Consider the following 25,572-nt stretch of genomic DNA (forward strand, 5'->3'; position numbering starts at 1 on the left):
TCGACCACTGCTCTGGGCAACCTGTGCCAGGGTTCCACCACCCTCCTTATAAAACATTTCTTCCTTACATCCAGCCTAAAGCTCCCCTCTTTCAGTTTAAAACCACCACCCCTTGTCCTATCGCAGCAGGCCCTGCTAAAAAGCTTCTCCCCATCTGTCTTCTAAGCCCCCTTTAAGTATGGAAGTCTCCTCCTCCACCTCTGCAGACCAGAGTCAATTGAAATGCCATCAGATCTAAGGGCTACTACTTAGAAACACAAGCGTGGGGCACAAAGAAAACTCCAAGCTCCACTTTTTCACTCACTGACTTCTTTCTGGATGAAAGCAAACGGAAAGATGTGCTTCACGCACCTACCTAGTGCACCTTCAGTCCATGGGATCAGGCTAGATTTAGTTCACAACCCGTGCATGTGACACTGGGTCCTCAGCACCAACTATTTTGCACCACTGACTTGCCCCTCTCGTGCTGAAATAAGAGAGATGCATCCAGTAAAGGGCCTGGAGGAAGCACTATAGCTGTGTCGAGGCTTGCATTTCAAAAGCAGGATTAAAACGTCTTTTTCTCTCACTGTGCAGTCTGAATTCAGTCGTTAAGCCTGGGATGATAACCATTCATAAAGCAGTATTTCTTTGTAATTTAACAAAACAAAGTCCTGCCTGGAAAACATTTCATAGGGTTCTTTGAATCGTTTCCCCCATTGTTCTCCAAGTCTTTATCACAAATACTCTCACATCTTTTTTTTCCCTTATCACATCACAAAAATTTTTTACAAATTCGGGAAGTCAATCCAAGCTATTAGTCAATCCAAGCTATGCCAAAATACTATAAAATACTATTTTTAGCTGTTTCATGAGCTGCACTGGGTCTGGAAAGACCAAGATGGCTTGTTTTGGTGCTTGCGTGCCGACGAGACACCAAAATTCCCCGGATGGAAAAGCATGGCTTGAAACCCTCTCCCAACGTTGGCACAGCGTGCAGGCAAGGGACCCCCATGCGACTTGGCTCTGCTCTCACCTTGCTTCCCTGTGGGAACGTCTGGGAGGACTACGTGATGTTAAGCATATGCTGAGGGTAAATTCCAGATGAAAAGCTACGGATGGGTCAAAGTCTTCCCAGTTTTTGGGAAGGATGCATAAGCAAAGCATTTGGCAATATTTAAATATAACTTGTTCCTTGAGAAGAGCTCTATATTCCTATGATGTAAGTAGGGCATCCCTGAGAGGCACCGAGGTTACTCAAAACCGGGTGTATTTCTCAGCCTCTGTATCTCTGACACATCCACCAACAGCCTCTCTAAAAATAAATCTCTGCCATCGGGCTTACGGGTCTTTTTACATCTCTGCGTACTAAATGCTAATAAGCAAACCTTCCACTTTGTGATTACAAATAGCTGAACAACAGTTTTAGCTCTGTTTTGTCACTGTTCACACCTCACTCTGGTATAACCAGCCACGCTCAACCATCGTTGCTGAAGTTCAATCCCAGCAGCGCAGCCAGCTGCTACAGCCATGGCAGGGCAAGGAGGCACCTCTGGGCAGGGCACTTTTCATACTAAAACCAAGGAGAATGAGCCTCTGAAGGATGAATTCTTCGAGACTGGCATACACTAATCACTCATCTTTAAAACTGGCAAGTTTAGAACACAATTATACTTCACCTCGAACAGTGTACTTCTATATATGCAGGAATAAGCAGCAAATCTGCCTTAAGAAATCTCCACCTTTGCACTTCTCCTATGCCAGCACTGCTGTTTGCTGGGGCTGTGCTGAACCCCTGCAATCCCAGGGATCCATTTCAAGCACCCAGTTTGTACTACAGCCCACAAATAGTTGCACTAACACAACTATCAGGGAGGCAAACCTCTGCAGAGAGACGGGGCAAACAACCAAGGAAGGAACCTCTGAAGTTCTACAGCTGCAACACCAAACCCACATGGTACGTACCGACGTCGTCAGTGCCGGAGGGTGTCAGGCGTTTAATACAGAACAGACCACTGTGCATCCAGTAGTAATCACTCTGTAACTGTCACTGAGCTGCCACCATCGTGGAAAGTGTAGGTTCTACCCCAAATTTGCTACGTGAAGGATGCACAGGCATGCAATAGGGGTGGCACCGTGCAGTGTGGCTTCCAGAAACCAGCATAACACAGCTGGACGTGCAGAAATTCAGAAATCATCACACAGCATGTTGCAAGAAAGACGACTGCTAAAAACAGTACTTACCAAGTGGTACAGCTGATGAAATACAACGCCCATCAGGCAGTTCTTAAGCCTAACGCTCGTTTAGGCACTGCTTTGTGCCTCACTGGAAGCATGCAAGACCCTTCCAATGTAAATAAATCACATTTGCAACCCCTCGAGGCACTTACGCCATTACAGTGATGTAGACCAGTGCTAGTGAAAATGAGACCTGGGTTCCCATTTTTCCCTCTCAACTTTCTCCCCCCTGTAGCTAAACTGTGTTTCGCTTAGTCTCCAGTTTATTTGTTCTACAGCCTCCTGAACAGCTGCATTTAAGTCAAACACCCTTATTAAGCAGTTACTGTTCCACCTGTTCTGGAGATAAATATGCAAAAAAGATTCCATATTTCCTGCCTGCTAAACGTTTTCCTGATAAAGTACTCATGAGAATAAATGCATTTTAGCAGGGCTCTGGCAACAGCATCTGTATGAAACACTTGTTTTCTTTAGCACTGAATTTCAAAATTATAATTAAATTGGTGCTTCTGGAACTTCTTGCTGCCATTTTTCATTTTCGGGTTGATTTCATTTAATCTCAGATAAAACAGATCTGGTACAAGAAAGGGACAGGGAAAGAGGGATGGTCCCTGGGGTGGCAGGACCCACAGGACTGTCACAGCTGCACGGGAACATGCTACGCTCTGCCTCCCACGTACAACAGCAGATCGACTTGATTTTATTTCAGCCTCTCACAATGCACATGTAACGACTATTTTGTGAGCAAAGTAGGTGAATATATACTCTGGGATCAATATTAAAATTTCAGCCTTGAACGCAAAGCAAAGCGGTGCCGTAAGAAAGCTCCACATCGACAGCTCAAGCACAAGATTGGATTTCAAAATCTCAAAGCGCACAGAAATTTCTGCCAGCTGCAGTGACTGTTCCTGGGAAACGACGCTCTTGACACTGCCCCGTCACATTGGAGTAGAAGCAAACGCCACGCTGTGTTCATAAAGAAGTATTTTCCAAATTCTAAAGGCACGGAATGCCTATCAGTTTCTCAAAATACTCACCAAAATTCTGACATAAACCACAATATTAAAGGCTCTATGAGTGGAGAGAGCAGGAAAGAGCTGGGGAAAACCCACCGGGATTATACCAGAAAATACTGAAATTGCACAGAGCAGCTGGCCTCCCGCGAGGAGCACGATTAGCACGTTGGTTTAAATCCTGTGCATCGCCCCAGCTCACCCGCATTCCCGCAGTGTCAGACCACTGCCCTTTCTTCATGTATTAATTTTACATGCTCCTCTCTGGCAGGCAGGCAGGCAGCTAACGAGCAGTCCCCGAGGCTCTGTTGGCAGAGGAAAACCGGCAGCAGGACCACGGCTGTTGCTTAATATGATCTTCATAGCAGAAGGCAGAGGAGCTGCCCAACACCGGCAGTCAAGCTGGTTTTAGAGGGTTTTATTTATTTATGTCGAAGCAGCCCTTTCAGACAGTAAGCTGCTTCCTTGCCACCGCAGAAGTCACAGAATCCCAGAATGGCAGGGGTTGGCAGGGACCTCTGGAGATCATCCAGTCCATCCCCCTGCCCAAGCAGGGTCACCCAGAGCAGGCTGCACAAGACCTTGTCCAGGCAGGTCTTGTCCCTGGGCAGCCTGTTCCAGTGCTCCGTCATCCTCAGAGGGAAGAAGTTCTTCCTCGTGTTCAGCTGGAACTTCCCATGCTCCAGTTTGTGCCCTTTGCACCTTGTCCTGTCGCTGGGCACCACTGGAAAGAGTCTGGCCCTGTACTCCTGACACCCACCCTGAAGATATTTAGAGGCATTTCTAAGGTCCCCTCTCAGCCTTCTCTTCTCCAGGCTGAACAAGCCCAGCTCCCTCAGCCTTTCCTCATAGGAGAGATGCTCCAGTCCCCTCACCATCCTCGTAGCCCTCCGCTGGACTCTCTCCAGTAGCTCCTCATCTTTCTTGAACTGGGGAGCCCAGCACTGGACACAGTACTCCAGATGGGGCCTCACTAGGGCAGAGTAGAGGGGGAGGAGAACCTCCCTCGACCTGCTGGCCACGCTCTTCTTTAGTCACGAGCGCCTGATGGTGTAGTGAAAAGGTCTTGCGTCAATCAGCCAGAGCTGTGCCAAATTCCTTCAGACCCGTCTCCTGTTGGTTGTTTACTGATGGTACAGCAGATTTGTAGGTTCCCGAACCAGTGAAGTCTTTGTGAAAGACTAGCAGCTGCTGGCTTAGACAGCTCTCATTGGGGAGATCCTAATCCCCTGCCTTCAAAAAACGGCTTGCTTTGATATTCAGGAGATAAAACCCAGACTATTTCACTGAGCTTGAAGTATGCCAACCTAGATGGCACATTTTGTATACAACGTTCAGAAAAGCAAACAATGCATGGAGATAGCATTAACCAGCTGGAAACACTTCCAGGACCAACAAGGCACCACCAGGCCATGGACAGTACAAAGGTCCCCAGACAACAGTGGCCTCAAAACGTTCCTACAACAACTTTCCCTTCCAGGTATTCAAAACCTCATGGGAAAACAAAGGTACCTCACGCACCGCAGCAAGAAAGACACTAGGTTAAGACAATTCTTTTCTCCATCTGGACAGAAAAGTACCTACTGAAGAGGGAGCACGCCATGAGAATCCACCCAACCATCCATGAAAGCCCAGGCTAATCTGAGAGCGGAGGAAAGGACTTGTTTTACTGCATGGAGGGGTGCAGCTGGCTCAGAGAGCCCAAGGAGCCCCAGGGATGGACTATGGGCCTAGAAGCAGTGGATGGGCAAGCAGAACCCTCTCCTCTCAGCAGGTAGGATCAGCCCATCCGCGTTCATAACCTTCCTGAATACACCGTTTGCCACTACAATGAAGGCACCGGGCTGCAGGACAAGTCAGTTCGACAGATCCTTGCTGAAAATGAAGCAGGTTCTCATCAGCTTGCTCCGCAACCTTACAGTCTCGAGGCCTGACATGGCAGGAGCATGTACCCGGAAGAGGACCTCCTCCTCCTTCTGCAGCAGCCAGCCACGAGGTCGGATGTGCCGTCTTCTGGCACTGCATCTAACCACAACCTGTGTCCGAATCTACAACTCCAGAGCTGCTCGCTCCCTACATCACTGGAGTAAATCTGAAACTGTATTCAATATGATCGCAAGTCAACATGTCCTTCACACCTTCTACTTCCATGAAATTAAAACAAGAACTTTTAAAACCTAGTTTCTCACTTAATATCTGGATAGGACTATTTTACGAATTGTTTATAAACCAAAAAAGTCATCATATGTAGCGCCGTCTATGTTTTCAAGAGGTAATAAATGAATGCAATAGCACAGTAACACCTACAGATGCTGCAGCAGAAGCAAACACTACCACTTTACTTAGCAACTGCACCCCCATCAGTCACATCTCGCTCTACAACTGAACTCATTAGGATTCCTTCAGGACTTGTCCCTCGAGTCAAAAATAGACACCAGATACCAATTAGTAACAGGGTCGTAAGTTTATCAACTTAAAACATCCACTTTTGGAGGAGAAATAATTTGTCCAGACACCTGGAGCTCCCAAACTAAGCGGGATGGCAGAGGGAAAAATGAACAAGGCAGGACTCTATCTCTTTTTATATCCAGTTATATGGATATAAGGAATCTGCACTCACTTCATATTGCATCAAGTCCCAGAAAGTAAAACAAACTTCATTTAAAATTGTCTGTCTAGTTTTTAATCTGCTTTATTACCTGAGATTCGAACTATTTATAAAAAAAATAGCCCTTTTGCTAAGTACTTCATTTTATTTTAGATACTTCTCCTCTTTGCCGTGTCTTGGAAGGTTATTGTCCGCCACAGAGATTACATGTACGTTAGCACCCTGATCAGCATCCCCACTGTCAGGGAGACTGAGACTGTCTGAGACTTCTCAGATTTAAATTTCTATTCCAATAAGACAAGTTTCTACATTCTACTTTTGCATGGTAACACTTTCAACACACATTATTAGAGGAGGAGTAAAAGCAACGATCAAAAGCGAGGAAGTCCACGAGCTAATCACACGTCGTTGTGGGTAGGAACACACTGAGCAAAGCATGCAGCCAAAAAAACCTGAGCACGTTGCCATTTGCTTGGGATTTGCTTAGACAGAAACAAAAACCACCACCACCTTTCACACGGAGCAAGAGGTTCCATTCTGATTTTACAAATCCATTAATTGTTAACACTTTAGTTCCAGCAGATTTTTATTTTAAATACGAGCTCCCCCCAGAAAGCCACATTTATGCTTTCAAAGATTCTTAATTTTCCTTTCACTGAGGCATGACTGTATTTCCTTGTCCTTGGAGAGTTTTGTCAGGGTTTATACATGTGTACCAAAACACAGCTGTTCCACTTCTTTTCTCCTTTATTTTTTTCACATAGGAAAACCTGCCTCTCTCAGCCATCCAATTAGCTGCTCACTATTAAAAGACTGCTCTGGCCTTTTATCTTCTTGGAAACTGGATTCAAGTGAGAGGGTGTCATGGAAACTGTGTCTCAGGTCATTTCCTGTTGCAGTTTTTACTCGCTAAAAATAAAATAGTAATAACAATAATATTGGGGTTTTTTCTGCTTAAAAAAAAGAATACTTGTTATCCCAGTCGCAAAGCATGCAGTAGCTACAAAAAAAAAAAATTCTTCATCAGAAATCTTCATCTAACAAACTAGGAACCTGATTTTCAATTCAATGTTCAACTCTCCCCTAAAGAAACTGAAGATCAAAGGTGAAGAACAAAAAGCCTGCAGCAAATATGCAATGAAATTAATGAAAAAGGTTTTTTTAAAAAAATATCTCTCGCTTTCAGAATGTGTATGCTTTTTATAGTTCACAGTACTACCATACAGTGCACACTGTGTGTTCCACTAACCAGGCAGGACAGAAAAGCATTAGATAATTATACAGGGGACTGCTAACATAGCACAGAAGTTTCAGGTGCTTTATCTATTTGAAATATCTCCTTTTAGAAACTCACAATCTCAGTTACCTCCTGCTTTTGCAAAAGCAGTTCAAAGCTTAATGAATTTCATGATTACAGAAGAGTTGCACGTGACGGGTAAAGCCACAAGAAACCTTACAAAAGACACCAAATTCACCAACACGGCAAATTCCAAGCAGCTGCTAGGGTTCCAGGTACCATCCCCTTTGTGCAACGAGGCCACATGCGTGAAAAGGCCAGCGCAAGGTACATTTGCAGCGATGCAGTGTGTATTTTTATTTATTCATCTGAAACCAGCAAGATGTTGACAACATGAACATTTACCACGAGCCCACATGCAACGTGCTAAAATAAAGTGGACTGCTCGGGTGATTGCTGGGAAGTCCCTGCTCCTCGGTCCTGATGAAGTTCCTGCCAATACTAATCAGAAACGATTTAATTCCCACAAGTTCTGAATGTAAAACTTTCACACCACATAACAACACACATTTATTAAATAAGTCACAATCCGACTGATCATTTTAATAATGGCATGGTTTTGAGGAACTGTAAGCAGTAGAAATTTGGATCAGGGACACCCTATGGTAGCACACTGCCCATTTATGTATAACCACGTTACTGGGGAAGTGGCTAATTTCTGATTCCAGCAACCGGCTGCCGTCTGCAGCTTCTGAACCCTGCAGGACACAACTCCTCGTTTCTTTTTTAAATTGACACACTACAGCCACAGCCTCTTAGAAATTCCAGGTTCATTATACCTAATGAAGCAAGGACAGCACTCAAAACTAAAAAAAAACTTGAGAAAGCTCACAAACTAGGGAGCTTTTATCCTTAAGAGGGGTGGTAAAGAAAGGTAATTAAAAAAAAAACAAATAAAAATCACTCGATGACTTCAGAATGCCTTAGTCCTTCACCAGATTATCTTCTGTTTTGATCAAAAACGAGGGAGGGAGAAAGATACCATAAGGTTGCACATATAGCCGCGTAATGCACTTTGTTAAACAGAGTGAAATGGGGGCTAACAGGGAAAAACAGCTAGCCTCCTCTTAGGGGAGGAATTAAATCAAGGATATCACTTATGTGAGAGCTTTTCTTCGGTAAGAGGAGACTGAGGGAAGTGCACAGTACCTGAATGCATCTGTCTACAAGCACACCTAGAAAGGGATTATGCCTTCACTCAAAGATTAACAGGTTGGTTCTTCCTTTGGTTCTCTACAGAGAAATGCTGTGTGCTCCTGCTGGGGCTGCTGGCAGAAAGGCGTTGAGTGGTTTGTCTCAAAAAGCTTTTTTCAATTCTTAAGATGAAATTCTCAATCAGAACAGCAACATCAATGCATAAAATCTCAGTTTATCCTGAGACAAGCACTGCTTTCAGGTCATTCAGGAACGCGGAGAGAGCCCAGCCCACTGCCCTTCACCCCTGATTCACTCCAGCTTTGGCCACTCAGGTTCCTCTTGCAACACTTTCCAATTTAATGCCTTCACACCTCTTTGAAGGTACCTGGGTGTAACCCAGCTTTCGCTCTCAGCCACCACACAACCAACAGCTTCACCCCTTGGGAGAGCCCACAGACACTCCAGCCAAGCCAGACGCAAACCTGCTTCTGCTCTTTCTTGACACGATGGAGACTCCAGCTGTGACCACAGCTGAAAAAATGCCAGCAAATATGAGGAATCAGATGAAGACAGGCAGCTGGGGTCCAAGGCAAGACCATGATCAGCACACAGCTGCTTGGAGGTACCCACACACTCGCAGCCTCCGGCTCTTCCTCGGTCTTGCTGTCTTGTCAGAAATACATGAGCAACACTACAGGAACCAGCAAGAAATTACTCCATGCACAGAAGCACACCTGCCTTTCCTCCCAGCAACAGACCATCTGACCAAATCAGAAATCCTGCTCCAAGGGACCCTGATCACAGCTTTATTACCCTAATTAAAAGTGTGTGGCACATTTTTTAATAATTATCTTTGTGAATCTTCACTTAGATGTTTCCAAAACAGGAGTATTTTCTCGGCTCCTTGCAATGGGGCTAAGGTGAAGCACTCTGCTTGGAAGACCAGGGAGCACATGAATTAGCAGCAACTGCAAAAGGAGATGTCTTAATCGGAGATCTTCAGGAATTTTTTTGTTGAAGTTTAGTTCTTTTTGCTAGTGGAAACTCAGTTAGTTGTCCACTAGACTCTTGTTCTCGTGAAGACGTCTGCCAGGTCAAACTGAACATATCCATGACCTTGCAGCCTTATTTTTTGGGAAGCAAAATCTTTTTCTCGCCAAGAATCTGTGGCACACCACAGACAGAAAAAAGCACCAAAATCCAGCTGAGCGATTAAATAAAAGATGAAAGATAATATCAGATCGCAATTTAAAAAAAAAAAAAAACTATTCTGGTAAGTAGCCATTACAGACAAACCCGATTTGTGGACCAAGCCAGGAATAAAGGAACTACCTGGGCTGAGAAAAGTTGTCTGGAAGTCACCGGGCTGGGCAGCTGCTGCTCGTCCCACTCGTGCTGGCAGGGTAGCAGAGAGCTCGCTGCAAATGCAAAGCCCCAGCCGGGGGCAGGAGGACCCGACCGTGCTCACGGCTGGGGTGGGGAGCACCCATACCAATCGGCCCGCACCGGGGAGCTGGGGTCTCTCCCCCACGCCCACCTCGCTCCCCGTTATTCTCCATCCAAGCTGAAAGCGAGAAGGTCTTTTCCTCCGCCGCTCGGTGTCAGCCAGACTTGGGAATCACAGAATCACAGAATAGTAGGGGTTGGCAGGGACCTCTGTGGGTCATCTAGTCCAAAACCCCTGCCGAAGCAGGGTCACCTACAGTAGGCTGCACAGGATCTTGTCCAGGCGGGTCTTGAATATCTCCAGAGAAGGAGACTTCACAACCTCCCTGGGCAGCCTGTTCCAGTGCTCCATCACCCTCAGAGGGAAGAAGTTCTTCCTCATGTTCAGACAGAACTTCTGTGCCTCAGTTTGTGCCCATTGCCCCTTGTCCTGTCACTGGGCACCACTGAAAAGAGCTTGGCCCCATCCTCCTGACACCCACCCTTCAGATATTTGTAGGCATTTATAAGGTCCCCTCGCAGCCTTCTCTTCTTCAGGCTGAACAAGCCCAGTTCCCTCAACCTCTCCTCGTAGGGGAGATGCTCCAGTCCCCTCACCATCCTTGTAGCCCTCCGCTGGACTCTCTCCAGTAGCTGGAATTGCCGAGAGGTCCAGCAACGCACAAAAGCCTCCTTCCACAAAGCGCCCTTTCATCTAGGCAGTGTCTCTATTAAATACGTCCTGTTAATGTGCATACATTTGTATAAAGAGATTATAAAGTGAAGACTCTGTCACCAACTCAACTACACAATAATATTTTTAAGTCTATTACTAGAAAACTGGGGCTTAAAATGAGTAGCTGGGAATGCTTCTCAGCTCCTCTGCAGCAATACTCCAATCGGTCTGGTACCCGCAACGACAGCCGAAGGTGTACGTTCTATGCTTTGATGCTTTCATTTCTTTATTTGGTGCCACATGGGCACCTCAGACCACGGCCACGCTGCCTTCGGCACTGTTCAGGGATAAAACAGGAAGGATGATTCAAGCCCTGGCAGCGTACTGGCACCAGACATGATGCTCGGAAGACAGCAGCATCTCTGCTCTGGTGGGGTGGCAACAGGAAAGTTAAAAAATATATAAACAAATTTTATCAGATCCGGCTCACTCATCGTGGTGTCAGGATGGACTGGTGAGCTGCCATTCCTGAGCATTTGCTCCCGCTCTCATCAAAACCAAAGCAGTCAAGAGCCACTCTATCCGCTTTCACCATTACACCCATTTCTACATCTTTTTCTTCCCTTTCCTTTGCCCACAGGGGCTCAGTATCTCCTGAGATTTTGAATAACTAAGGTAGACATAAATTCCTGCCAGCCCTGCGAGAGAGCAAGTTATTTTCTGTCCACCAAAAGGCAAAAAAAAAGAATCTGTCTTTTCTCTTTCTGCATCAAAGCAAGGCCACAAGTTGACAAACTTCACCAGCGCGGGTATGGCCGTATGCCAGCTTCACATACCAGCCTCTGCGGGATCTGCAGCTAGCCAGGCTGCCAGCCCACAGGCTTGCTATAGCAAGGTTTTAATGTTTTAAACATATTTTTGAACATGCAGGCAATTGGACTTGGGGCCCGATGCTAACACTGGCTCTAACCTTCTTTTGGAGCAAGAATCCCAAAAAAGCCATGAATCCATTTTCAGCATTAAAACGAAATGTCATCTCCTAGCAGCAGTGGCAAAACCCCAGCCCAGCTCCTCGTGGCGGACACGGAAGAAGAGCAGGTGGCTGCAAAACTGCCGGGTTTTGTCACGCAGACGGTGTTCTGCAGGTCCTCGTGCCTACGCATTCGCAGCCCTCGGCGTCCATCCAGCTCCCTACCAGTCCCTCAGGGATATCTTACATTAAGCGCAAAATGTCAGGGGATCTGTTATAATTGTGTTATTTCTTGTGCTGACCGGAGAGGTGCGTCCGTCTGCCGCACCAGAGCTGTGAACCGACCGCCGCTGTCCCACGCACATCACGTGGAGGAGGGCTCAGTGCTCATCTGATGCCGACGGGCAGGGAAGGTGCTTCCAGCACTCAGGTGGTACTGGAAAGCAAGGAGACAGGGAATGGCAAAAATGACACAAAACAAGCAAACAAGAGCTCAGGAAATGGTGGAGCGATGCCAGAAGGCAGCAGAAACCCAGCTCTGCTGCACCTTTGGTCTGCACGAGAGAGCCTCAAGCACAACTTTATGGGAACCCCCTACGCTTCCCCATAGGTCAAGGTTTGGGGTCAAAAGCCTTGAAAATACAGTAACATTTTTTTGTATCTAAGCTGCAGCAAGATATGGATTAATAAAAATAGGTGAGAGTCTGGAATAAGCCTGACCCACACTGCACATGCACCTAAGCAAAGCAGCTCTCATCTAACTTGGCTCAGAAGAGACAACAGCTTCCATCACATTTTCAAAGAAGCCCAAACCAACGCATTTCTCTACTAAAATTTTTAACGGTTCTGTTCTCCCTTTCTAGCTGCTGAGTTCTCCTCTTCTTTAGCATGAATTTTCCAGCTCTAATAAATCATCCAGATGACACACTTGAAGCAGAGAGCACACTCAGCAGGTCTGGCTCCTCAAACGGGCCTTTGCATAGCAGGTCTGCATTCATTTCGTCCTGACTCCGAGTCTTCTTCCCTCCTCAAAATAGCTGCTGCACCTCTGCACCTCAAAGAGAAATCCTCTATTTCAAACACTGAAAACCATGGCGATGTATGTTGGGTTTCATTTATTTTTGGAGGCTGACTTTCTATTCTTGGACCCATATGAAAAAGCAGTGTTTGAAAGCCTGAGGTTGCAATTACCAGAATGTATTTTTTTAAGTGTATTTCTAGATTTACAGTCAATAGCTTGCTGAATAAATACATAAATATGAAGGTGGAGGTAAAATTACATTTACGCAGCATCACGGTGAAACAGTATTTTAAAATGAATTAGATTCAGTTTCTTACCAAACAGAAATACATGACAAATCATTTCTATTAAGCTAGTTAGCTACTGTTACAGTTATGCTGGGGTTATTTTAATTTTGGCGTTGCATCCAGTAGTTTTGATGGAAAAAGAGCACCATCAGTATGTCGATATCCAAACCGTTAAAAACCGAACACAACTTTTGGAATAAAGCCCCGCAGTCCCAGCAGCGAGCTCAGCGCAGCACGGGCACCTCCGCCAAGAACAGCTGGATCTGCAGCTAATTTTAACAACTTCGAGACCATCCAGCACACCCCTCAGCGCAGCTGCGAAATCATCGAGGGTTACGTAAAATTCAAGAGCAGCAGAATTCAGAAGGAAGAGCCAGAACATTAGAATTTAAAATGACAGATTAATTTCAGGCAAAAGTAAAAACTAAAAGAGTTTGGGAAGTTTGCAGTTTTCATCCTCCTCCTGCAATGTATTTGAATATTAACTTTTTTCCTTTTTTTTTTTTTTTTTTCAGTCATGACCTCCTACAAGCAAGACACAAGAGACGGTGCATCCAGGAATAACATTTTCTAATTTTAATCTAACAGATCAAAGACTTTGAAATTTACAGTTTAAAAACAAATGCCTGACCACTGCTGGATAATGTGACGAACGAGCCATCCTCACGACTTATTCCTGTCTCCCTGCCACACCAGAAAGTGCAGTTTTCCTTGTAATTGGTTTTCTGTAGCTGAACTCCACCAAGCCAGACCAAGAGAATAAATCCCACACCACACCTGGCAGTCCTGGATAGCCACTGGCGAAATAAATCAAAGAAAATTAAGAAATTCCCATCACACATGATTCTTTGGGCAAACCATGTGCACAAGGAAGTCCAACTACTCAGACGGCAGCTGTAGCATATTTAAACTAAATATCCTTTCATTTTAAGAATTGTTAAATGTATTGTACTCAAATTTAGTATCTTTTTCTTTTATCCTTCATATGACAGAAAAACTCTGTCTCCAAAGTGTTGTCTTGGCCTCTCTGGAATACATCAGTCCATGAGGGCTTGACCATGCTGGCTGTTGTCGGCTGGGAGCCGGACCTGCGGACCATGCACCCGCATCAGCCTCCACCACCAACGAAATACTGAACTGCAACTGAGGATCCACCGAGTTGAAGTGGCCTTTCCTTCTCCATTTCACACTCCTTGGAATGATGAGAGATCCTGCTTCTTTCTTTTCCTCCAAACAGTGTTTAGGTCTCCAAAATTCAGTGTCAGAAACCCTGTGTGGCTTCTGTATCAAAAACCAAGGGAAAATACTGTGCTAGTTCACTGAGCATGAACAAAACAATAAAAATACCCCGAAAACAACCTTCTTCTGTACCGATCTTCCACCAGCATTCGCCCAGGTGTTGATTTGCAATGGGTAGGCTACCGCCGAAAGAAAACACTTCAGGCAAACTCCATTTTGCTCCCACAAAGTGCACGCCCCCGTAGCCAGACCAAGATGGGTCTTGTGGAGCATTCCCATCACTCGACGCTTGCCAGCGCACACCACAGCTCAGCATCTGCCTCACCCTGAAAAGCATCACACGACCGGTTCTTCTCTTCCTTGCCGTTTCAAGGCAAAATAGTACTAGTGCAGGCCAAACGCAGTTGGTATCTGCCGAGGACTTTGGCTTTCTCCAGTTCCCAGGGAAGCAGCCAGGTTCGGGACGCATCAGCGAGCCGAGCCGTCGTCCGGATGCTGCCGCAGACCTCTCCCCGCGGCTGTAGCACCATTCCACTGGTTTTCACACCCAGCTGCCACCACACGGCATGGGGGAAGGAGAGGAAACCATCACCAGCACGCAGGGATCATCACACAGCCAATCTGCCTTGTGCTGACGTGGCTTCTGGGCAGGAACTGGTGAAGACTGCTGCTTATTTGCTTAAAACCAAGATATTTTGCAGACTTGCCACTCATTTTAGCACTAAATGCCGCCCTCACACAAAATGGAAGTCTGCTATGATAAAATCTTACACTCCCGACCCAGACAATTTGAGGTTCCTTTATTTTCCAACAAATAAAAGGCAAAGAGCCCTCCTGGCTCTCCGCATGATCTTCCCAAGGGCTGGTGAGCCCTTTCCAGCCCTGGCTCAGAGTCTGGACTTGCTCCAGGCAAACAGGCTCCCAATATAGCTATTTTTGGGAGTCTGTCCCTTCTCCCCTCCACCCCATCACCACAAACACCTCCCCAGGTTCTGTTCAATATTACTTCTGAGGTTAAAGTACGGCCCAAGAGGAAATATTTCTAATACTTCCTTTGCTGAAAGCAAGAGAAGCAGGGACCGAACCAGAGACAGGGAGGTCGTGGGAGCACCTCAGCCCTTTGGTGTGGTACCATCGTATCATCACCGCCAAGCTGAACTCACCTTCAAACACCACCTGGTCCGAAATCCATAAAAAGTAGCACAAAAATACTCTCACAACCCTACCAGGGCGAACACATGAGAAATTCTGCTTAAGGCTTTCCAGCTTCTAGAAACCTTTGTGACAACTTCCAGATGTGTCTGTTTTAAAGCCTTTTTCCCTGGCCTCATTCCCACCTGTGACGATCGTAAGTATAGCCAAAAATTCCTTATGTGCAAAAGATGCCCAAAGCCAGACAGAGAGCACCGGCTAGACAGCTCCGCAGAAATGCCGAAAGTAAAATTACAGCTTTTCTCAAAAAGGTGTTAGGGCTTTTCTGCTCTCCTAGTAAAGTGGTTGGAGCTTCAAATCACATAGCCAAAGCTGAGCAAAACTGTGCGCACAGAGGGGAACAGCACTAGGGAAAAGCTGGTTTTATCAGCTGCTTCTGGCTGAGAAGCTGGCAAAGGGAGATGTAACAGTTTGGTTTTACTCAGAACTGTAATTGTGCAAATACACTTCTGCAAAATCACTCGGGAGACTCTACAGAGACCTTACAGGCAGCTGATAGAAGTGACTCCATTAAAACTTTTCACGGGATTGGAAACGAGTATTATTGACTTGTGGCACTACGATTACTTGAAAAGTCAGCTCAGATTTTCTCTGCTAAATTCGACACTTAGTGTCGCATCGAAATTGGTACCAGGGAAGAACAAACATAACACAAGATTCAAGCAACAACTTAGCACGCACTCTATTTTCTATTAGAAAAGGCACGTCTCCACAACATACGCTGGGTAAGTACCAATGTTCTTAAACTGTTTTCCACAGGGAAGAGCGCACAAGGACATCCTTTCCAATTTCATTAATATTGCACATTATTCAACAACAATAAACTACAGGAAAGCAATCGCTGCAGAACGCAGTCCCTCCATACTTCACAATTTTACACTTCATTTTGCATTAAACCTGCGATACAAGAAGAGGTAGTATAGCTATTCGTCAAAACCTCAGCAGAATTTTTGATATACGGAACAAAGGCTGATAGATCATATAAGTTAATTAAATTTCAATTTTTAAGCTATATTATCCATGTACAGGAAAAAAGGAAAAAAAACCCCAAAGTTAGTATTTTCCTATTCAACTACACACAAATAAATCATTCCTGGGACATTATCCAGCCTTTACTGAAGTCCCCAGCAAAGCCCCCACAAGCCCTGATCCACGAAGCAGTGCCACTACCAGGCTTCACAGAGGGCCAGGCTCGCACCGCGTAGCCCTGTACCCCAAGCAGCTCAAACTACGGAGTGCCCTGACAAAACAAATCCAGAAATCTGGGGTACTTCCTTACAGCTGGGCACTTCCACACCTGAAGGCACTGAGCTGACCAGGCTCCAATCATTTCTTTGCCAATTTTTCACAAATAATTGATGAACAGAAAACAGTAATTGCTAAACAAACAATCAAAAAAACCTGTTAATACTTCCTTTTATCCACAGACATAAAACAATAACTGGCAAACACACACACACACAAAAAACAACAAAATCTTTTACTACTTCACATTCCCTTCCATTCTCAAACATCTCTTGCCTTTCTGTCTGAAAGCAGGCGAAGCACTAGATTTTATTTGACAATAAGCAGTACATTTTTTCCCACTGGTGCCTGGCCAAGCTACCGGCAGCAGAGCAGCTCCTCTGCTACGTTCAGCTCATCAGGCACCAATCATTCCTCCTCTGCTGAATTAAGCCAAGAAAAAAGTGGGCTAACACACGCTGTATTTACTTCTGCGCCTCCTCAACATATGTGTTATCAGCCCTGCCACAGCTGAGAGATTCCCAATCGCTTCACAGCGTACTTGGATTTCTCGCTGCTAATAACCCCGCCGGTCCCCACCACGACTGGCAGGGTCCTTCGTCGCAGGGGACAGCTAATTATCTGCCAACCCACCTTGCTGCACCATGCTCAGCAACTTTTATCTGCACAGGACAGCTGCACTCTCCCCGTTTGAAGCGAAATGTCAGTCTTCGCTAATGCAACAAGACTTACATCACTAACGATGTCCCGACACTTTGAAGAAACAACTCAAAGCCTAATTAAAAATTCACATTCGGTCTCCTATGTGCAGCCATTTTCGCTGCCCTTCCACCAGGACCTCTGTCTGTCTTTTTGAAATGTTTCATGCTGGAAAAAAAAGAATCCATGCGGAACAGTATGAAAAACTGCTGCAGTCTTGGGCTCTCACAAAGCCTTGAAAAAGGCTGCTGTAGCTGGATTCAAACCAAGGCATAATCACGTAAAACAGATGAAGTTTGACTCCACTGGTCTCTACTCTGTAATTATTACCATAGTGAGAACCACTGCCAAATAATAATTAAAATATATATATATATATAGTCAAACATTTATCAGCCTTCCTTACTTAAATATTTATTTCTATTGTACTTCAGCTTCACAAGCTGGAAACAACCTGAAAATAAAAGGGAAGAAAAGCAAAGCGGTTTTCTGTGCTGCCATCTGTTTGAGGGTCCACAGAGGTCCAGGTCTCAGAGCCGATGCTGGAGGACTCGAGGTGCTTTACATCACTTGCTGTGGAAGTACCTCGCAGTCACCGACAGATTTATCTGTAAATACCCATAGAAAGAAGCACGGAAATGTGTGAAATCATCAATTTCAGAGATGGAGAAACTACAGTTCCGGTATTTCAACCGGTCTGCAGCGCAGCTCAAAATGTGATTTCTCTCTTCTAAGCTGTAAATCCACTGCCATTAGCCAGAAGACCACCACATTAGGAAAAAGTGCTGAATTCTGTCAGTCTTCATTCTCAAAGAGATTAAATAAATGGACAGTTCTGGTGACTGCAACTCTTTGCCATCACCCAGAATCTTCAAAGAAAGCAGATTTTTTTGAACAACTGCGTCAGGGCATCCTCCCTATGTAAACCCCCAAACATCTCCCTCTCTCCGTGTCATTCTGGTCTGCACACAACCTGTTCTTCTCAAAAAACATACGGCCAGGCAAGTTCTCAGTAAAACAAATAAGTAATACTCTTGTCAATCAATCTGGAGAAGCTTGTACTATGATGTTTATTATTTTACACATCACTTCATCACCTGACCAAGTACTAATATAAAAACAAAAAAAAAAAAAAGGAAAAAAATGACCAGCAACCTGCTACTTGCAGATTCAAAACGCATTTCTTTTTCTTCCAACCTCCAAGATCAGCAACAGACAATGAGAAAGGGCTGTGCTTCCTTCACGGCGTAAATGCAAAGGATTAAGATGGCAGAGCTGCCTTCACAAATATTCAAGGCCCTCTGGGTCTGTAACTTTTGTTACTATCTGGCTAGAAACAGGAACACGCATTTTGAAAGTCATAGAAGCACTTAACAATGCTTTTCATCTTCAAAGCCCTGCTTAATCCTTTCAACTCTCACTGCAGGTATTACAGCCCCATTTTGGAGGCGGAGATGTTACCTTGCCCCATGCTATCACAAAACAGTCCTCACCTTGGACGCCCCGTGAAGATTTAGAGGGTTAACCCTTGCCAAAGCCAAACAAAACACTCACAAAAGTTCTGATTTATTCTTTTCCCGCCTTCACCTCCCAACCACAGAATTTCAGTTGTTCCAACCCATAAGCTACTCTGTAACTCCAACCAGGTCAGGGCAGCCAGGCTCAGATGAGCCAGGTGACAGGGATGGTGAAACTCCACCAGCAGCCCAGGTCAGGGCACAACCACCAATTTAGCCAGAATTATACCATAAAAGGGCACTTAGCTTTTAGTTAGTGCTGAGTGTCAGCTCTGCCCAGGAGAATACACTACAGGACTGTCCCACAAGCTGCTCATTTACTAAGCCCCAGCCCTCTACAAATTATTACATGAGGCTATTTAAGATGTAGCCTGCTGGGTCTACGGCTGCTCAGACTGGCAAGCAGAGATGTGCTTGCACGCCGTCTCCCAAGGATGCAGCCCGCTGCCAAGAGCTGCTCCCTGTAACGATACGGACGCTGCCAACGCGCTCTAGTAACAGAAGGTAGCGGTTACGGGAGACTGTAGACACACTACCTGCGTCCTGCCGCAGGCACAGCACTCCAGGAGAACCAGCGGCTTCTCCTTTTGCTGCTGCCACAGCACAGCACCCTCCATCCCGCGGGAAGGAGAGGGCAGAGTAAGGGATCGCTGTGTGGCTGTTCCTGCTTAATTTGGGCAGAACTGTAAAAGATCACCTCCATTGCTCAGGGAAAAAAAATGCACAAGCGTCTGCACATACGCATCATCACCCCGTACCTCGGCGCATAAAAGGAAATCCACGCGATATTAGGATACAGAAATGTCATTAACTGTGGGTTTGGTAGAATTGTCAGACAATAATTAATCAGTGCAGTAGAGGAAGTCAGACCATCGATGAATTTTCTATATTTAACCATTCCTGGAACAATAACACCCAGGGTGGCAACACACAGACACCCAGGAACCTGCACATCCTTCTGCATGGCAACGCCCAACACATGTTCTCACCAAGCAAATACTTCATACGATGCAAATGTGTATATTCTAATCTGAAACTCAGATAAGAAACTGTCAAACTGCTGTCCAATACGCTCAGCGAATGATACATCTCACGAGTTGTCACCTCCATTACATTATCCTCAGCTGCTCTATGCAGTACCATTCAAGGAATAAATTTATATATGAAATCAGAGCACTTACACGGGCGAGAAAACAAAGCATTACTTACAGGTAATAGTCAGATTCTGCGCTCGTGGAAGTGTCTATAAATAGAAAGCAGTGGTGTGCATGCCAAAAAAAACTGTCAAGACTGATGCCAGCATCAGAAATCTCTCTCGTCCTCATTCTTCCTGTAGCTTCAGCCTGTACCATGATGCAGATGTACACGCACCTCATTCGTCTCAACAATGCAAAATAATGTGATTTGATTGAAAACACCAAGTCCCCATTGCTGTTGGACTGATTACGTGAAATACTGGTAGATGAAGCATGTATCGGAGGAAGCAGGTACTGTACGGAGGAGACGGATCTCATTAAGCATCGTTATAGCAATGATAGCTGCTCCAGAAGAAATCTGATTTATTTTCCATCTCACAACTCGCACACTCATTAAGCGGGCATTTAAGGTTCAGAAATTTTGTGGTTCTCCTCTTGCCTCTTCCACTTGCTCCTCCAGTGTCTGCTCTGGAGGCTCCACCTCTCTTCCCTTCCTGCGTTTCTGGAGGCTCCGTCTACAATTTCCTCTTCTCTGGACTCAAAACACACCCAAACCAACCTCTCGCCTCCACTCAGTTTAAGCGTTTCCACCTGCTCCTTCACTCATTGGATGCTTCCTCCCCACGTCCAGCTCAGACCTACCCTTCCTCCAGAGCCCTCTCCCACAACCGCGTCCCGTGCCAGCGGCTGGTGACACCACCTCCTGCCTTCTGGAGGACGAGCGGACGCGGGAGCCACAACCGGCAGGGACCAAAGCACGAAGGGAAGCGTTAAAGCCTGCCGCTTCCTCCTCTACAATTTATGAAACCGAGGAAGACCACAGCTCCCAAATGGCTGGGTATTAATCCTTCCTCTCGCCACCGTGACTTCCTCTCGCTGGGTCCCGATTCGGGGCCTGCCTCCACGTCATCCTCTAAACACAGGACAACAACCCCAGATTTATACTCAATCAAAGCCCCAAACCGCTCTCGCTCTTCTTCTGGAATCCTCCACCCCTCCTTGCTGCCCCAGCACAGCCTGTCCACGGCACCTGCTTGCATCACCCCGAGCATCCCTGGCTGTGTCGATGGTCCTGCGGCACAGGCAACGCACCGCCGCTCGCCAACAGCCCCACGCAAGCAAGGAAAAGGGTAATTTTGTGGCAGCTACACCCAGCCTTGCCTGAGCAGGCTCGGGAAATTTCTGCACTAAAACCGAGTGAGAAGCACGGGCTGCACTGACACATGTCATAACATTTTTTCGTTCTACTGTAGAAGGTCAGCAAAGAAGCTTCTAAAATCAGGGGAGGTTTGTTCCCACCGGTTTTTGATCTTCAACAGCTGTAATAATGTTACAGGGGAGAGCAAAGGACAGGCTGCGCATTAGCTTGATGGGAGTTAAGGCAGCCAAAATATTAAGCATATAAAAATAGAGCTCAGTATGAAAAGGGTTTTCAGAGTTTACCTGCCAGTTTCACTGCATTCAATTGCTTTGGGGCCTTAAGTATCCAACTAATAGTAAGCACAGTTTTAACATCACGTGCACCCCTGTGTGCTGGCATCTGGGTTGTTGACGGGTTCGTAGCATCGGTACCATTCTTGGAAAGAAAACCGGGCTCACCCATAGCCACAGGTTAGCGAGCGTATGGCAGCAAGGGAACCACGTATATTTTTACAAGTTGCCTTTTTTCCAAGACAATACGTGTCGAGCAGATCGCATTAGGTTTTTCTTAACACCAGAAACAGATTTAGCAATTCCACCGACCTAATTCGCATCACCCAGAGACCCCACCACTGACGGGATGATGCCAGTACGCTTCGCGGGGAAACACATGCACGGCGTAGGAAGGAAAAAAGCGACTTCCTCGAATTCAGCACATCAACAACCTGCCTCGTTAAGCAGAATCATTCAAACCCACGTCTCCTTGGCACCCAGAAGCAGAGGCAGCCCAGCGCTTCCCGGGACAAAGCGCGGCCCTGGGAGGCCGGCCGGCACAGGGCTGCTTCGGCGGTGAGGGAAGGAGGGAAGGCGGCCGGCTCGGGGCGGGTAAAAGCCCGTTTGGGCAGAGACCCCCGCTGAGCCCGTGAAAGCGGCTCCTTTTCAGCTCGGGGGGCTTTTAAAGCCGCATTTGCTACCGACCGTACCTTGCCCTGCAAGCCGCTCGGGATCCGATTTCACTGCCCCCCCCCCCCCCCCCCAAGCCCCGCAGCGAGGGTCGGCAGCCGATCGCTGTACGGCAGGTACCGGCCCACCCCGCCGGCCAGTCGCGACACACGACACCCCACCGCGACACAGCCCCCGAGGCCGAACCGACCGGTCCGAAGGCTCAATGGGGCCGGGAAGCGCTCCCTCACCCCGCCCGGGCGCTGTCGGGTCCCGGCTCCGCGCCCCGGGGAGGCCGGAGACCCCCGAGCCCCCAGCCCGGGCTCCGACCCCTCGGCAAAGCTCGGGGTAGGGGGGTGTTTTCTGGGGTGTAAACCACGAATAAACCCGGAGTCCCTCCGCGCCCCCCACTTCCCGCTCGCTCCCGCCGCGGGGCCGGGCGCCCCGGGGCTGAGGGGAGCGGGGCTGAGGGGAGCGGGGCCGCCCGCCCCGCGGCTGAGGGGAGCGGGGCCGAGGGGAGCGGGGCCGGGGGGAGCGGAGCCGCCCGCCCCGGGGCTGAGGGAAGCGGGGCCACCCCCCCCGGGGCTGAGGGGAGCGGGGCTGAGGGGAGCGGGGCCGCCCGCCCCGGGGCTGAGGGGAGCGGGAAACTTTGCGAAGGAGAAAAGAAGCGGGGAGGGGGAAGGGAGGAAAGGAAGGGGTGAGGAGAGCAAAGGGCAAAAGGGGGACGGGGAGCGGTGCGCGGGAGGGAGGGAGCAGCAGGGCCGGGCCGTACCTGCATGGTGACCACCCCCAGCTCCTCGGCGGCCAGCTTCCTCATCTGGGCGGCCAGCGCCTGCGCCTCCTCCAGGATGGAGAACTCGGCCTCGGCGGCGGCCAGCCCGCAGAGCAGCGCCAGGCAGAGGAGGCCGAGCGGCCCCCGGCCCCGCGGCGAGCTGGTGGTGGCGGCGGCCTCGGCCTCCCGCCGCCCGCCGCCCCGCGCCATGCTGAGAGCCGCCGGCACCGCCTCTGCCCGACCTCCCTGCCCCGGGGGCCGGCTAGGGCTGCGGGGCGGCCGCCATGCAGCGGGGAGGGGGGGGGACACGGCGGTCCGGACGCTGCGCGCCGCGGCCCCGCCGCTGACTGAGGAGCGGCGGCGGCTGAGGAGAGAGGCGAAGCGCGGGGCGGAGGAGGAGGAGCGGGAGCGGCGGGGCCGGGAGCGGGGAAGGGGGAGGCGTCTGGGGCCGCCGCCGCCCCCGGGGAGGCCGCGCTGGGCGGGGGGGAGCGGGCCGCGGGGCTGGCCCCGGAGCGGTGGGCACGCCTGCTGTTTGATTTTTACTCCTTTTTAAACTTTTCTTTTTTTCTTTCTTTATTTTAACCCCTTTTTTTTTTCTTTTCTTCTGAAGCGGAGCGCTGCGCTCCTGGCTCCTCTCCGCAGCGAGAAGGCGTCCGGCGCCGGGCGGCACAGGCGGGAGTCCGGCCGTGAGGCCTGAGGAGATGGTGGTTGTGCAAGAGGGGTGGGAAACAAATAAAGAAAAGGACCGCGGGCAAAGCCTGACCCCCCGATGGCACGCAGTCACAGAATCACACAGTCACAGAATCACAGAAAGAATCACAGAATCACAGGGTCATAGAATCATACAATCACAGAATCATACAGCCATAGACTCACAGAATCACAGGATCATACAATCTTAGAATCATACAATCTTACAATCATACAGTCATAGAATCTTAGCCCCACCTGGAGTACATGGCCCCACTGGCCCCATCTGCAGTGCTGTGTCCAGTTCTGGGCTCCCCAGTTCAAGAAAGATGAGGAGCTACTGGAGAGAGTCCAGCGGAGGGCTGCGAGGATGGTGAGGGGACTGGAGCATCTCTCCTACGAGGAGAGGCTGAGGGAGCTGGGCTTGTTCAGCCTGGAGAAGAGAAGGCTGAGAAGGGACCTTAGAAAAGCCGATCAATATCTGCAGGGTGGGGGTCAGGAGGACGGGGCCAGCCTCTTTCCAGTGGTGCCCAGCAACAGGACAAGGGGCAACGGGCACAGACTGAAGCATGGGAAGTTCCAGCTGAAGATGAGGAAGAACTTCTTCCCTCTGAGGGTGACAGAGCCCTGGCCCAGGCTGCCCAGGGAGGCTGTGGAGTCTCCTTCTCTGGAGATATTCAAGACCCGCCTGGATGTGGTCCTGTGCAGCCTGCTCTGGGTGACCCTGCTTGGGCAGGGGGTTGGACTGGGTGACCCACAGAGGGCCCTGCCAACCCCGACCATTCTGTGATTCTGTGATAGAATCATACAATCACAGAATCATACAATCAGAGAATCACAGAATTATACAGTCATAGAATCACAGAATCATACAATCTTATAATCATACAATCACAGAATCATACAATCACAGAATCATACAATCATAGAAGATTTAGATTAGATATTAGGAAGAAATTCTTCCCCATGAGGGTGGTGAGGCCCTGGCCCAGGCTTCCCAGAGAAGCTGTGGCTGCCCCCTCCCTGGCAGTGCTCAAGGCCAGGTTGGATGGAGCTCTGAGCACCCTGGGCTGGGGGAAGATGCCCCTGCTCGTGGCAGGGGGGTTGGAACCAGATGAGCTTTAAGGTCCCTTCCAACCCAAACCATTCTATGATTCTATGATTGTAATGCTTTGGGTTGGAAGGGACCTTCAGAGGTCATCCAGCCCACCCCTGCAGCAAGCAAGGACATCTCCTGGGAAGAGCAGCACGGGGAACGTAACGAGACGAGACGCTGGAGAAACATCGCCTTGCGCTAGGGTGGGAATGAAGCCACGTTAGGGGCCATGAGGAGGAACCCCCTTCCACAATCTCTGCTCGTGGCCACATCGGCCGTGGAAGCCTCTTCCCCCTGCACCCGGTAGCAGTGCCTCCCTCAGTCCCTCATCTTCCTCACGCCTTACACCTTCCCTCCTCAGCACGCACCTCCCGAGGAACATGCCAGAAGCTGTGCATGCATACTGGGTTGCATCAGGAAAACACATCCAGGGCAGTAAAATTTGCCAAATAAAAGCAGGAGCCCTTTTATTTTACGCCGGGTAGTGGTTCCTGCCCAGCAAGCAGCGAGCCCGAGAAGCCAAATGCCAGGCACACACAGAATATGTACCCTCTAGAATTTACTCTGTGCTAATTATCACTTTATGTCAAAACCCTGCAGGTGTATATAGTTTTTAAATAAATCTGACCTGTGGTGACAAGATAGCTTCAATACTCACTTCACCAGTTCATTTCTTTAACAGTCCTACCAGTCACCCGTGTCCTGTAGTAGTAAATTCCACAAGTTAACGATTCACCCGAGAACTAATACAACAACATATTATTTTCTATAATCATATTCTGTTTGCTTAAAATGCGGCTTCTGTCTGCTTTAATGGTTGATTTTTTGGACTTCTCCCAGGCGCTGGGTGCCAGCAGCGATTCCCCGTCCCGCTTTGTCGGGAGCAGGAGCTGGGTCAGCCCCGAAACTCTTCTCCTACGGGAGAGGGCTGCAGCCAGGCAGCGTCTGCTGGCATCTCTCCGGGTCAGGCTTTTACCTGCTGCTGTTCTCATAAGGGACGTCAGCAAAACTCTCTTTCATTTGGTTTTAATAAATGAAATTTAATTCTTACTATACAAAAGCCGTATCAGTTTATCCTTGGCTTTTGCTCATTTCGGTGATTTATGGGTCTAACATAAAATCTTTTTTGCCAGGTTTCCTGAGGAAAACTTCTAGTTTAGCAAAAGCAACCTA

General features: G+C 48.1%; 1 protein-coding gene across 2 annotated transcripts in view; it reads right to left on the bottom strand.

The window, feature by feature from the left end:
- CACHD1 (cache domain containing 1) overlaps positions 1 to 22,994 on the bottom strand; it is a 117,027-nt gene extending 94,033 nt beyond the window's left edge. The window contains exon 1 of one of the 2 annotated variants that reach the window (XM_075424303.1): positions 22,614 to 22,994. In XM_075424303.1, the coding sequence (XP_075280418.1) occupies positions 22,614 to 22,823 (210 nt within the window). In that variant the 5' untranslated portion in view covers positions 22,824 to 22,994. The remainder of the gene's footprint in view (positions 1 to 22,613) is intronic. The other variant, XM_075424304.1, reaches the window with a different exon arrangement.
- Between the last annotated feature and the right edge of the window lie 2,578 nt (positions 22,995 to 25,572).

This window comes from Opisthocomus hoazin, chromosome 6 (genome assembly GCF_030867145.1).
Source record: "Opisthocomus hoazin isolate bOpiHoa1 chromosome 6, bOpiHoa1.hap1, whole genome shotgun sequence".
Taxonomy (NCBI): Eukaryota; Metazoa; Chordata; class Aves; order Opisthocomiformes; family Opisthocomidae; genus Opisthocomus; species Opisthocomus hoazin.